We start from the raw sequence: 15,473 nt of genomic DNA on the forward strand, positions 1-15,473 counted from the left end.
TCAGTCCTTCCACTCTGCTCTGTCTGCCTAGGTCTGTGGGTTTCTTATGTTGTTCCATCATTTTCCACAGTTCATTTTCACTTTTCTCCTCGTGCTTTACCTTGGTCTGTATTGTACTCTTGTTCCTGCCTGTTCTGGTTTCCTGCCTTCCCAGGGAAGGGGGGGGGGGAGAGGGGAATCAGCTGCTATCACTGCACTTCAGATGCTGCTTTGCCTTTCCCAACAGCCTGTGTCCAACTGTCACAGAATCTCCACGTACCATCTGAGTCCAACATTCTGTCCCCTATCTTGATAGAGACACTGCACAACATTCTGGGCCTGTTTCTGCTCACTTACATAGGTTTTTTTTACCAGTGTAACTTCATTGATATTGATTCTCTGCCGTTTGAGGGCAGAAATGGATGCTCTTTTTCTTCTCTGTTGCAATTCAAACAGCTAGTAATGATTTTCTATGTACCCTGATGTAGAGATTAAAATTTTCCACTATCCTAATCCCTCCTAAAATAAGTTGTTTCCCTTCAGGTCCCAAATCTAGAATATTTTTAAATGACGAAACATATCTTTTTTTTTTTTATTCCAATAAGTATTTTAGTAGTGCCTAGAGACCCACACCAAAACCAGGACCTTGTTGTGTTAGGCACTGTAGAAACTTATTGCAAGGCATCCTTGCCCTAAAGAGCTTACGTAATCTGAACAGACAAGAGAGTGAGAGAAACATATTATCTCTGTTTTAAGTATGAGGAACTGAGGTGCAGAGACACTAACATTTCCATAAGATCATGTGGCAGCACTGAGAATTTAATCCAGATATTTGGAGTCTTAGCCCAGTGCTTAATCACAAGATTGTTCCCCTGTTGTTCCAGTTTGTCACTGTTAAGTGAATCAAATTTGAAAAAGCAGCAAAGAGTCCTGTAGCACCTTACAGACTAACAGATGTATTGGAGCATGAGCTTTCGTGGGTGAATACCCACTTTGTCGGATGTATGTAGTGGGAAATTTCCAGAGGCAGGTGTATATATGTGCAAGCAAGAATCAGTCTGGAGATAACGTGGTTAGTTCAATCAGGGAGGATAAGGCCCTTTTCTAGCAGTTGAGGTGTGAATACCAAGGGAGGAGAAACTGCTTTTGTAGTTGGCTACAACTGCATTTGCTCCAACCCCTCAGACAGAGACCAACGCCTACAAGATCTTCAGCAAGCATTCTCAAAACTATGATACTTGCATTAGGAAATAAGGAAACAAATCAACAGAGCCAGATGTGTACCCAGAAGCCTCCTGCTGCAAGACAAGCCCAAGAAAGAAACCAACAGAACTGTTTTCTTGATGACATAGGTATATCTCCAATTAGATCACTGCACATCTCCAAGAACTGGAAGGGACCTTGAAAGGTCATTGAGTCCAGCCCTCTGCCTTCACTAGCAGGACCAAGTACTGATTTTTGCCCCAGATCCCTAAGTGGCCCCCTCAAGGATTGAACTCACAACCGTGGGTTTAGCAGGCCAATGCTGAAACCACTGAGCTATCCTCCTCCCAATCTCAGTGCATCTTTCCAGGTGCATCATAATCCAGCAGGAAATGCGCACACCTAACTTTTTTTTTTAAAAAAAAAACACTTTTAAAACAGGACCCTTTCATAATTTAATTTGCATGCCTTTAATAATTTCACAATTTTGGTCATCTATTGCACATGCACACTGTTTTTCAAAATAGCGAACATCTATTATAATGGAACTGGTGAGCAACAAGGAAGTTTGCTAGTCTATTACAATGTGCTATCTTAAAAAGTGTCAGAGGGTAGCCCTGTTAGTCTGGGTCTGTAAAAGCAGCTAAGAGTCCTGTGGCACCTTATAGACTAACAGACGTATTGGCGCATGAGCTTTCGTGGGTGAATACCCACTTCGTCGGATGCATTTTAAAAAAAGTCATAAAGATCCAAAACATGTAAATAATGAAATATTTTCAAGATTTTGTTAAAAAACGTAAAGTTAATATTAAAAACTGAATTGGAATAGATGACAGTCAAATTCTGCAGACTTTACAGACACGTCTCTCTTAAAACCAAGGGCAGTTTTGTCTGAATACCAACAGCAGGACTGGGGACCCTCAAAGGAGAGAAGAGTGGAGATGATGTCCAGATTATTGCTGATGTTAGCCATGGATGTTCTTTCCTCTAAAAACTAGTGTCCACTTCAAAACAATTATTTAGACCTGATATCTAGAGTCTCGTTTGTAAACTGTATGTTTGTGCATGAGAGTCCAGAACGCACTTTCCATCTCAGCTTGTGCGCACACAAATGGGGGCGGGGGGTTTGTCTTGTTGAGCACACACTTTCCATCTCAGACTGCATGTTATACACATTTACACCTAGGCCAGGTCTACACTACGGGATAAAATCGATTTTTAGATACGCAATTTCAGGTACGAGAATAGCGTATCTGAAGTTGAATATCTAAAATCGATTTACTCACCGCGCGGGATCGATGTCCGCGGCTCGCCATGTCGATTCCGGAACTCCGTTGGGGTTGGTGGAGTTCCGGAATCGATATAAGCGCGCTCAGGGATCGATATATCCTGTCTAGGTCAGACGCGATATATGATCCCCGAGCAATCGATTTTAACGCCCCGATACGGCACATAGTAAGACTGCCCTAGATGCGTACGCTGGCAGGGAGTTCCCACACTCGTTAAGCCACACCCCAGCAATGTGTTAGACAAAGCTGGACACAGCAGTCACAGCTCTGTAAAGCGCAGTGCCTGCCTAGCGGTGGCCTGGGCTATTCTTATTCACCTTAGCCATCTTAGCTCGGGTTCACACGGCCACATGTCACTCTTCCTCCCGTCCCAAGCGAAGGTGCCATCCTACATTGATATAATTTACAGAATGTATCAGTATGTACTTCACTCCTCTCCTGGAGGATTAATTTAGTTATCACGGACCTCTTTTTAAGGGCTGTTAATCTTTAAGTGCCAGCAGACTCCCCTTGTTTTTTGTGGATAGAGATTAAACGACTACCTCTCTGATACTTAGACCCTCCTTAGCCACTTCCCACTCTGCTCTCTCTTCCCCCCGCCACCCCCGCTCAGTCCATGCTGTGAGGCTTAGCACAGGATCTATTCCCGTAGGTCTCAAGAGTAACTTTTGGGAACTAAAGTACTAATCCTGCAAATTGATCCACTCTTGCAGATATCTGTGCCTATGCAGAGCCCTGTCAACTTCAGTAAGACTCGGAGTGTGTAAATCTCTGCCTACGTAGATCTGATTTCAGGAATGGAGCCCTAGTCACTATCTTTTAATATAATCTTATGGTAACTTTCCAACTTTAGTATTTTCCTTTCCAGGTGGGGCTGGATTAAAAGCTTTTGGTATAAAGTCTCTAGATAAATTAATCCCACTGCATTCCCAATCTTTGTTTAGTGAACATGTAATTTTGTCAAAGGGCGGCTAACAGGTTTATCTGGCATAGTTGTCTTTTTATCAACCTGTGTTGCTTATCGTTCACCATGTTGTTCTTAATGGTTGCATATTAATACTCTTGTTTTAATATTGACCTGTTTCACTTCAATACCAGGTAAACATTAGCATAATAATTTCCTAGGTTGTCATCTCCTTTCATAAACTTTGTCTTATTCTATATTTTCTTCAAACAAGTTCATTAATTTAAAAAATAAATAGTTATATATTAGGTCTTTTAAGACATATCTGTTTAAGTTTGATGTCTGCTTCTTACTAATATCTAATTTGCGAGATACTCTTTCCTCATTACCAAAATCTAGCACAGTAGTCCTACAAATCTCTAATCATATTTAATTTCCTAAATTTTACTTAATGTTTTTACAACAGCTGGAAAATCTAAAGAACTATAGAAGCGTGTGCTAAGTAATATTCCATAATTCATTTTAAAGTCTGAAATATGATATCAGTTGAGAATATAAGCCATTCAGAGCCCTGAGTTTCTTGGTTAGAATTGGAGAACACCAGTGAGGTCTAGTATCTCCACTGGACACTGAGTTTTTCCATGTTTTCTAAATCTCTGGACAAGCTAGTAAATTTGACAGCATTTCCAGTTTTTCTATTAATTTTCCATGGAAAACGGACATGTTTAATGTCTGCTCCCTTTAACTGGCTTTATTCTCTCAGTCATTTTTACAAATTTTGTTTAATTTTTCCCCAAGTATTGAACAATATTTTCTTCATTTCTATCTGAATTTTACTGCTTGCTTGCTTGTAAAAACTAAGCAAATATCTAGAAGAGTTGACATACCCCTCCCCCCAGAAGATGTCTGTGTACTCCCAGGGTACGTATATCCCTGATTGAGAACCACTGCCTTAAAGCAACCATATATGATGCTAGTTTTATATACTTACTAGTTTTATAACTCAAGCACCTTTAAAAACACATTGTTATAAATCAGTATTTCTCAAACTGAGGTCGCCACTTGTGTAGGGAAAGCCCCTGGCAAGCTGGGCCAGTTTGTTTACCTGCCCTGTCTGCAGGTCCAGCTGATCACTGCTCCCACTGGCCGTGGTTCGCTGCTCCAGGCCAATGGCAGGTGCTGGAAGCGGCGCGGGCTGAGGGACTTACTGACTGCATTAAATATGTATTGTGGGGTATCTGTTTTATGCATGTCCCTTACACAAACCAAAAACCTTTTCCTTGAATATCCTGTACTTCTAGAAGTAGCTCTTAAGTTACAGTAGAGTTTCTGTGCCCAGTGTGCAAGCATGCATAAATCCTGTAGCATGGTTGTAAACAGGTTTAGACTTCATTGTATGCCACTGTACATTTTAAAAAAAGTTGAACTGATTGAAATCCTATGTAGAATTGAATAGGGGGAAGAATCATATGTATAGGGATGACAAACCACTTAAATACTCATGACAGAACTTCAAAAGTGATTGACTAATGGTTTTGGATGCTCCACTTTTTGGATGCTCATCTTGTCACCTTAAAGGGATCTGATTATTAGAAGATGAGAGTTAAATAATTCCTGAAAAAAGGCTGTTTAAAGTTCCTCAAATTGGGAACTAGTCTGTAGGTCCAAAATTCCTGTGTTTATGCACATGTGCATATTTAAGGGATATGTATTAACTAATTCGCATACACTCACCATCTGCCAAATATTTTCTTTCCTCCTCTCTGTGCTCCTCCCATCCCCCATTTTCTTTGATTTCCTCTTTGAGGACTCCTTGCCCACTCCTATGTGTGTGTGAGAGGGAGAGATCATGTTACCAGCTTTCACAAGTTTTTAGCAAGTAAGGTGACTTTTGGCTCTAGCTGCAGAAGCTTTCGCTCAAAGTCCCAAATGAGATTACATTACACAAATCTGTATTAAATGCTGCCTGATGTTGTTGTGCAGGGCTTCTATCCTCTCTCCAAAACCAAAAATGCCAGTTAATTTTCTTGATTCTCTTCTGCCCCCCACACAGCCCACATCTGGCCCTTCTGCAGCATCAAGAGGGTTCCACTTTCCAAGCCTGGTGATCAGCAAGGGTCGTTTTCTTTTCCTTCTTGGAAACTTTTCACAGGAGAGGAGGGAGCAGAGCTGCTGTACTCTTTCTGCTGCCCACTTTCTATATGTGAAAATGAGATTGACTCTTCCTGTTTTTCCCAGGAGGGTGCACTACCTCTTGCAGCAGCTAGGATAGACTGTTCTTCCCTAGAAGGTAGGAAAATACTGAAGCTAACCAAACAAAAAGGCTTTTTCCTCCAGGTCTGAAAGTCATACAAAGGCTGTGGCTTTTAGTGGCCTCCCAAGATTGCCTACAACAGAGGCCAAAAATCAAGTTTGCTGGAAGAGTTGACAGCTCTGTCAAAGCTTCTTGGTATCACAAACCTTTTCCTGTGTCCCTACATGTGCCATGCAGATTTGTTACCCTGCCTTGTGTCCAGATAATCTTTGTATCCATCACACTGCAGAGTCTACAGAGAAGCCACCTGTATATGTGAAACACAGGTAGGGAGAATTAGCAAGGACATTTTTACAAACATATGTCGAAGCCTGCCTAAAATCTGTGCATTTTGTTGTGTGCCTTTCCCACAGAGTGAATTTTAGCCCCTAAAAATGTTATTTGCACAAGACAAGAGTGCATTTTGTAGCGTTAAGTGTCAGGTTTTGTCATTGATCCTTCTCTAGCATTTAATGCAGATCCATTTAATCAGTGACATTTACTAGGAGTCAGCCAGGAGCTCTGCTCTCCAGCCTTGCTGCCAACCTCTGTTCTTCCCTCACCTTAACCATGTTTAGTAAACCCAGCACCTGAGTCCCAGACTGACAGGCTTTCTCAGATGTCAGACCAGAAGTGCTCTGATGAACCACAGACAGTTAAGTCAGAGGGAACAGCTGCCTTCCTGGCAGAATTTCAAACTGTGGCCCATTACAACTTCAGCTTCTGCTTCTGTGACCCTCTTCGCCCTTATTAGTAAGAAGGGGCAGGGTGATAGAATCGAAATCCAGGGTGTCAATATGGAAGCCTGCAGCTCTGCTGGAAAAGCAGCTGCCTCCTGTTGTGTCAGAGAAGGAAGTTGCTGACAGAGCCAAGCAGCTTCATTGGTTTTTTGTGATGTTGTTCAATTATCTTGAATAAACAGTTACTGCATTTAATTAAAAAAAAAAAAAAATCAAAAGCGATTTGCATCCAAGATGAGGAAAGTGATGGAGGGAATTTTTGAGTTTGTGAGGACTCTGGTTGTTTAGCTAGAGGAACCCAAAGGTTCCAGAAAGCTGGATGCATTTCACAGGATAAGTATTTCCTCATCAAAACTTAATAAATGTTTCTGAACATACTATATGGAACATTCAGTTGTTCCCTGAAGAATTATAACAAATTTGGAGATTGAATTCAATCACTGAAATTTGAAACAAAGCAAAACTAAAATCCTTAAGTGCAAAACTCAAAGCTAAAATAACTAGCATTTCCACCTGTGTGCTCGCGAGTGAAAGTCCCCCTCACCCCCCCCCTTTTTTTTTTTTTTTACAAATACTAAACTGTCAGGGGTTTTTTTGGTGTGTTTGTGTTTTTTTTTTTTTTTTTTTATTGGGCTTATTTAATATGTAATCCCCCTATGTTTCTAGAAGTCTGTCTCAGGGATCAGCAACCTTCGGCACACGGCCTGCCAGGGTAAGCATCCTGGTGGGCCAGGCTGGTTTGTTTACCTGCTGCGTCTGCAGGTTTGGCTGATTGCGGCTCCCACTGGCTGCGGTTCGCTGCTCCAGGCCAATGGGGGCTGCGGGAACTGGCACGGGCCATGGGATGTGCAGGCCGCCGCTTCCCACTACCTCTATTGTCCTGGAGCGGCGAACTGCAGCGAGTGGGAGCTGCGATCGGCCGAACCTGCAGAAGTGGCAGATAAACAAGCTGGCCCAGCTCACCAGGGTGTTTACCCTGGCAAGTCATATGCCAAATTTGGGTTGCCACTCCCTGGTATATCTTAATTTTTCTTGTATTATATAATAATCTGAACTGTTTAACATGGTTTTCTTTTTACTTCTAGATGGTGTGAAAGGATCATAATTACCTAATCAACATCAACAGAATGGCTTCCTTGATGAAGAAAATGGAACATTCAGTTCATAGGCTTATGTCTACAACATGAAGTTTTTAACAGTAGCTGTCTTTGAGAAATTAATTTGTGACCTGAGATCTCCTGGTCCCGGAAAGAAATTGAGATTTTACAAATTAGAGCTATCATTTTTCAGTACTTTTTTTTGTGACTAATGATATTTAAATTTGCACAACAAAAATATAGAATACAAAACCCAAGGGTTATACTGATACATTTTTTGTTTGTGCATTACACAGGATATATCATTTAAATTAAATTTTAAATCATCTTTACTTTTTATTTATTTCTTAATACATGAAGACTCAAGAATAATTTGTCACCCATGGAAAAAAATAAGGCATATTCCCCAAAAATGGACAGTAATTTTGTGTTAGATAAAATCAACAATTTAAAAGTAGAACAAGAAGAAGATGGCATAAATAATTGTACTTTGGAAAGAATGGATATAAAAAATGAACATGAAGATTTGAAACATACAGACAGTAGTGATGAACAAGACGACAAAGAAAAACATTTCATCAATAACAATCCTGGCAAATATTTATCTACCGAAAATGAAGATGATTATGGATCTCTGTTTTCTCAGTATAGTAGTACTCTTTATGATGTAGCAATGGAAGCTGTGACACAAAGCCTCCTTTCTAGCAGAAACATAAGCTCTCGGAAAAAATCCCCTGCTTGGAATCATTTTTTTATATCCCCTCGAGACAGCACTAAAGCAATATGTATGTACTGTATGAAAGAATTTAGCAGGGGTAAAAATGAAAAGGACCTAAGTACAAGTTGTCTCATGAGGCATGTGAGGAGAGCTCATCCTACTGTACTTATTCAAGAAAATGGAAGTATGCCAGGTCTAGCTTCTCTTTCTTCACCTTCATTGTTACTGCCTGCTCAGTCTGCAGATGTTGGAGATTTAAGTGCTGTGTTATCGCCTATAAAACTGGTCAAGAAAATTGCTTCTAAGATACCATCTCCAGATCGAGTAATTGAGGAATCTGTTTCTATAGTCTCTTCTGAAGAAATATCAGACCTTTCCGTTTCTGAAAAGTGCATCAAAGAAGAAGTCATGGCTGGGTCATCTCCACCCCTACCCAACAATCAATATGATGAAACTGTAGAGAATGTAGCAGAGAAAACTGTTCCAATTCCAAAGAGTACATCAGGTTCCAGAAGAAGATCTGCTGTCTGGAAACATTTTTATTTGTCTCCTTTAGATAATTCTAAAGCAGTTTGCATCCACTGCATGAATGAATTCAGTAGAGGAAAGAATGGAAAAGATCTAGGAACTAGTTGCTTAATAAGGCACATGTGGAGAGCCCATCGTTCTATTGTTTTGCAGGAGAATGGCGGTGGTACAAGCATACCACCCTTGTATTCTGCTCCTCCAACTTTATTGCCTTCTTTACTGCCCTCTGATGGTGATCTGAATTCTGTGTCGTCCTCTCCAGGAAAACTGATTAAAGAATCAATGTCTGCTTCTTCCTCTCCAGATAGAATAGCAGAGGAGATCCATTCTACTCTCCCTTCTGGAGATGCTCTGGTGGAAGACTCATCGATGTTGTCAGCTGATGATATAGGTGAAGTCTCCTTAGTGTCTTCTCCTGAGAAGCAGTGTGAGGGATTAAGTCCATTGATATTTGAACGTAGCTCTGTGTTTCAGCAGAATAAAAGGATTATGAAAAGGCTTAAATCAGAAGTTTGGCATCATTTTTCACTGTCTCCAGTGGACAGTCTAAAAGCTGTATGTAGATACTGCAGTTGTATGATAAGTTGTGGGAAAAAAGGAGATGTAGGCACAAGCTGTTTGATGAGACATCTATATAGACGCCACCCTGAGGTGATTGGGAACCAAAAGAGTTTTATAGATGCAAGTTTGGCAAATTCTCCTTATGCTACTTTGGCTTCTGCAGAATGTTCATCCTCAAAATTGATTGACTTACCCACAAGGGTTACAAATGGTAATCCAATTATATTTCCTGCCAATAGCAAGAAGACCTCAAAACTGTGGAATCACTTTTCAATTTGTTCTGCAGATTCAACTAAAGTAATATGTATGCACTGTGGACGTACAATAAGCAGGGGGAAAAAGCCAGTAAATTTAGGTACAAGTTGCCTTCTAAGACATTTGCAGCGGTTTCATAACAATGTGCTGAAAACTGATGCTTCAGAGACAGTGTTGTCCTCTTCTATGGATAATCGCAAGCCACTGAACACAGAATTATTAGGATCGTCAACCTTTGATGAAACCAATGACAAGTTTTGTGATTCTCACCCAGTTGCCAAAAAAATTACAAGTCTTGTAGCTGAAATGATTGCACTTGACCTTCAGCCATATTCTTTTGTAGACAACATTGGCTTTAACAGACTGCTTGAATACTTGCAACCTCAGTATTCTTTACCTTCACCATCGTATTTTTCTAGGACAGCAATTCCAGAAATGTATGATAATGTGAAACAAATAATTATTTCACATCTAAAAAAAGCTGAAAGCGGAGTAATACATTTTACATCAGGAATATGGATGAGCAATCAAACACGAGAATACTTAACTCTTACTGCTCACTGGGTAACATTTGAGTCCTCATTTAGACCACAGTGTGAAGATTACCATTGTACAGCACTTTTAAATGTGTCACAGATTGATTGTGACTACAATGGCATTAGTATTCAGAAGCAGCTAGAATATTGGTGGGAAGCATGGATAACTTCCATTGGCCTTCAGATTGGGATTACTGTTACTGATAATCAGAGTATAGGAAAAACTTTAAATGAAAGTGATCATTCGAGTGTGCAGTGTTTTGGTCACACTGTTAATCTCATAGTAAATGAGGCTATTAAAAGTCAGAGAATGGTTCAAAATTTGCTTAGTATTGCAAGAAAGATTTGTGAACGTGTTCATCGGTCAGCAAAAGCAAAGGAGAAATTAGCTGAGTTACAAAAAGAATATGAGTTGCCCCAGCATCAACTTATTCAAGATGTTCCATCCAAATGGAATACATCATTCCATATGCTTGAACGCTTAATTGAACAGAAAAGAGCAATTGATGAAATGTCAATAGAGTGCAGCTTTAGGGAGCTGATAAGTTGTGATCAGTGGGTAGTTATGCAATCTGTGTGTCATGCTCTGAAACCATTTGAAGTTGCAAGTAGAGAGATGAGTACACACATGTCCACTTTAAGCCAGGTGATTCCAATGATTCACATACTTAACAGAAAAATAGAGATGTTGTTTGAGGAAACAATGGGCATTGACACCATGTTAAAATCCTTGAAAGAAGCTATGGCGAGTAGATTGTCCAGCACACTTCATGATCCAAGGTACATTTTTGCTACACTTTTAGACCCCCGCTATAAAACATCCTTATTTACAGAGGAGGAGGCTGAACAGTATAAACTGGACTTAATCAGGGAGCTGGAAATATTGAGTTCTACCTCAGATGATGATAAACCTGTTTCTAATGGGTGCGATATAGGTTCACCATCTACAAACTCCTGTAGGGAGGATAATCTTTGGTCACTTATGGCTGACATGAAAAAATCAAAAGATCTAAAAGAGAAGGCAAAGTTACCAGAGGAAATGGTGCTCTCATACTTGGAGGAAGAAGTGCTTGAGCATAACTGTGATCCACTAACTTACTGGGATTTTAAGAAGTCATCGTGGCCAGTATTGTCAAAACTGGCTGTCAGATTCTTGGGTTGTCCACCAAGTATTGTTCCTTCAGAGAGATTGTTCAATACATCCAATGAAAACAGCAGCTTTAGTCAGTCAAGGCTAATGATTGAACACTTTGAAAAACTTATCTTTTTGAAAGTGAATCTTCCCTTAATATACTTCCAGTATTGAAATTAACGAACAAATTGCCAGACTAAAACTATTGTTGCTCACTGGATATTAAATATTTGGATTGTTAAATTGCTCCAGTAGGGGCCATGTATGACATCTAATCAGTGACCATAATTCAAAATTTTAGTTTGTCAGCTTTCATTAAAATGTCTACATGTGCCTTATTCATAGTTCTTCAGGCCAGATATTGTATATATGTTTTTTAAAAGTTCACACTAGAAATAGCCTGTCTTGTCAAATTATACATAATTATGTAGGTTTTAATCCATAATTGTAAATGAACTTAAAGCGCGGTCATTTGTTTTAATAGAATGGCAAAAAAGATGTAAACAGTTCTATTCTGTAGTTTTTTATTCAATTATGTAAAAACTATAAACCAGGTACTGTATTTTAGTTAAACATTGCTTTAATTGCAGCAAAATAGCTTTTGTAGCTGTCAAAAGAAAGCTGTACATAAAAGGTGGAGTTCAAGCCATCTTTTTACTTGCAAGCCCTAAAGTACTTAAAGGGTATGAAGAATTATTATGGAAGATGTTTACTATGACAGGAAACTATTGACTTACTGTTTGAAAATGTTAACTAAATTTAGAGGTATCACGGAACATCAGTTATAGAGTAATCTGTAATAAAACTTCCCATGTGCTGTTCTATTCAGGTTTTACATTGTAATTGAATTACAGAAATATTCTGAGTATTTATATAAGCTCTTTTTGGAAGTTTTTATCAGTTTGTGAATGACTGCTTGCTGTTTAATGCAGTGTATGAAAAGGCAAGAAACTTACAGTAAAAGGTCTGATCTAAATTTTTTTTTTTTAAATCTTTAGTGCATCAAAATTATAAGGGTTGCCTGGCATAAAAATTGTACCCTGGTTCCCAACACAATTACAGCTGGGTATAACAAATTGTCTTAAAGTTCCTAGTACAAAAATAACCAACTCTGATTCTGAAGAATAGCCTTATGGATATGGTGCACTGCTTAGAATTTTATGTGGTAGGGTTGATTCATAATTGTTGGTGTCCATCATGCACATGAGTAGGCCCTATCAAATTCACGGTCTATTATAGGATTTTAAAAGTGATAAATTTCATGATTTCAGCTATTTAAAGCTGAAATGTCAGTGTTGTAATTGTAGGGGTCCTGACCCAAAAAGGAATGGGGGTGGGGTTGCAAGGTTATTGTGGAGTTGCAGTACTGCTACCCTTCTGCTGTCTCTGCCTTCAGAGCTGGGCAGCTGTAGACTGTTGGCTGGGAGCCTATCTCTGAAGGCAGAGCTGCCACCGGCAGCAGTAAGGCTGGCATGATATGGTATGTATTATATGGAAATATACCTCTCTCATAGAGCTGAAAGGTCATTGAGTCCAGCCCCCTGCCTTCACTAGCAGGACCAAGTACTGGTTTTCCTTCAGATCCCTAAGTGGCCGCCTCAAGGATTGAACTCACAACCCAGAGTTAGCAGGCTAATGCTCAAACCACTGAGCTATCCCTCCATTGTCAACCTTCTGCACTGCTGCCTGCAGAGCTGGGCCCTCAATCAGCAGCTGCCATCTCCAGCTGCCCAGCTCTGAAGGCAGTGCAGAAGTAAGGGTGGCAATACCGCAACCCACCTAAAGTAGCCTTCTGACCCCCTGCAACTCTGTTTTGGGTCAGGACTCTCAATTTGAGAAACACTGGTTTCCCCTGTATAGCATAAGGTAAAAGCACACAAAAGACTAGATTTCACAGTCTGTGATGCATTTTTAATAGCTGTGTATTTGGCAGGGCCCTACAAATGAGTTGTTGTAGAACTCTCTAAACTTCAAAAATAGAGTAATAATAGCCAGCATTTAAATTTTAAACAATGTTTTCCAGGTCTTTCTTTCAACTACTAGAGTCATCTTCCCATTTCAGTTTGATTAAATACTTTTGGGAAGCAAGTCGTTCATTTGCCTATGACCTTTTAGAAAAATTGTAGTTTTGTTAAAATACTGTACCTATGCTAATCTAATTTTACATTTACTATGTTTTAGTGTATTTATAAATGGTGAACTCAGTTTCTGAAATTAAACATTTTATTTGCAAATTCTAGTGCTATTGAACACTGCCTTTTTCGTTTCAGAAAACCTGTAGAAAAACTGTTTAATGTTAGAATGAAACTGACTAAAATACATACAGAATATGTTTTAGCATAGAACACTATATGGAAGGGAGATGAATTGGTATATTTAGCTCTCTGGATTTCAAAGGCAATATTTTGTAGCCCTTACGTTGAGTAGGGTCTTACTGCAAGTACTTGCAGTGATTTCGGTATCCCTGCTTGACCTGAGTAAAGGTTGCAAGGATGTTCTCCCAGGGGCTTAATAGTTACTACATGACACTTCCATTAACAGCCTATTTTCAAAATGTTTTGTGAACAATTAAAACTAAATTCTGTTCTCAACTATATGCACAATAACGCCACTGAAATATATGGGAATTATACTTGGCCACCTGAGAACTGAATTTGTTTTAACCTAGTGCTTTCCCATCTGAGTCTGGTTCTTGTGCCTTCTGCATTTAAGTCCAGGTGGCTTTCTCCTCTACATTGCCTGGGCATCAGCACAGTGGGTCAATGAGAACATGCGAAAGACTGGGTCCCTGCTCAGTTCTAGTCTAGACTTCACTCAGGCTCGGAACAAGTCCTGCTGAGCTTTTATACCCCTGGGCTGAAGCATGCTCAGTCACTCTATGAGAATGATGCGTGCACAGGCTGGTCAGCACTAAAAGCTGTGACAGGCTTGAGTGTGCTCAGAGGGGACAGAATCTTCAAAGACTTTTAATTGCTAAACACTTACTGGTCAGATACGCTCAGATTTGTAACTTTTCAAAGACATAATGACCAAATTTAGGTGGATTTTCAAAGGGATAGTAAAAATCCCTCCTCTGAAATCCATCTCCTACCAAATTTCAAGTCCCTACTGTGAAGCATGGGGGAGATAAATTTCTCAGACTGCCAGAATTTTTTAGTATAGGTAAAATGTATTTTTCCTTAGTCTCTTTCTTGGAAATGACTGAAAAAACGTTCCAAAATCAAGTTCAGCCTGAGGCAGAAACCCAGCACGAAAATTTCAGCCCAACTGGTTAAAGTTTGGCAAAGTAATCAACAGAAAATGGTCATATAATGGAAGATGTCAAGCAGTGCTACTAGCTCCACCTATAATAAAATATTTGACATTAAAATTTAGGGTATTCAGGTTTGAACACTTCTTCGTAACTTTATATTAACAAATGTAATACAATTCAACTTTTACACACTGATGACACATCAAAAGGAACAGCACCCGCCCCTGTAAGGGGCGGGGTGGGGGGAATCTCGGGGCAAAAATACTATATTCCTTAAAAGTTACACTAAATTTGTTTTTCTAAGATTAGGATTCTCATTAATGATGCTTTTATTCCTGCCCCCTGCTTCAACCAGTCATAGTGGCAAACTAAATTTAAGACAAAGCTGTGACCAGTTGTGTAACCCACGAACAGTGAAAGCTGTGGTCAAACAGTCTTGCGTATATTGATATCATGCTTGCTTTGTGGTTTTGTGTTCTTATTGCAGTTTATTCTTCAAACTCATTTGTGTAGAGGGAATCTAAGCATTCAGAACTACAAGTGTAAGCATGTGGGGGTGGTTGTCTCCTACTGTTTATAAAAGTGTGCTGTGAAGAGCACTCCTAAATTTGGGGGGGGGAAGTAGGGCAAAGGTAGCTAACAGTGAGGATTCTCTTGCATGGGCTTCCTGGCTCTGCAGCAGAGGCATCCTCTGCTGATGCCAATCTGCTAGTTTAAAAAAAAGGGAAATTTCATCCACAAAAAAAAGACATAATGAAGATAAGGTTGCAGCATATACGCGTAAGCTGGTTGTATATTTTTCCAAACGATCATCTCTGGCAAGATTTCACTGCACGGGGTTTGTTTTCTCATTGTGAACAGAGAATAACATTTTGAAAGAAGACATGGTCTGGGGTTCTTTAGAAGTTAAAAGGTTCTGGAAGCATTATGTATTAATTAACAACAATATCTACAAGTTCAGATTTTACAGGAACTAACCAAAATG

The 15,473-nt window shown here is 39.6% G+C and overlaps 1 protein-coding gene and 1 long non-coding RNA gene across 3 annotated transcripts in view; both read left to right on the forward strand.

The window, feature by feature from the left end:
* Nucleotides 1–13,471, forward strand: part of ZBED4 (zinc finger BED-type containing 4) — a 30,277-nt gene extending 16,806 nt beyond the window's left edge. For both annotated transcript variants that reach the window (XM_032776487.2, XM_032776490.2), the window contains exon 3: nucleotides 7,494–13,471. In XM_032776487.2, the coding sequence (XP_032632378.1) occupies nucleotides 7,888–11,409 (3,522 nt within the window). In that variant the 5' untranslated portion in view covers nucleotides 7,494–7,887 and the 3' untranslated portion in view covers nucleotides 11,410–13,471. The remainder of the gene's footprint in view (nucleotides 1–7,493) is intronic.
* On the forward strand, nucleotides 1,379–13,471 carry LOC142046745 (uncharacterized). Its single transcript, XR_012655747.1, has 2 exons — nucleotides 1,379–1,488; nucleotides 12,858–13,471. It is a non-coding gene; the product is annotated as an uncharacterized LOC142046745 (long non-coding RNA).
* Nucleotides 13,472–15,473: the final 2,002 nt, after the last annotated feature.

This window comes from Chelonoidis abingdonii, chromosome 1, assembly GCF_003597395.2.
Source record: "Chelonoidis abingdonii isolate Lonesome George chromosome 1, CheloAbing_2.0, whole genome shotgun sequence".
In the NCBI taxonomy this organism is placed as follows: Eukaryota; Metazoa; Chordata; order Testudines; family Testudinidae; genus Chelonoidis; species Chelonoidis abingdonii.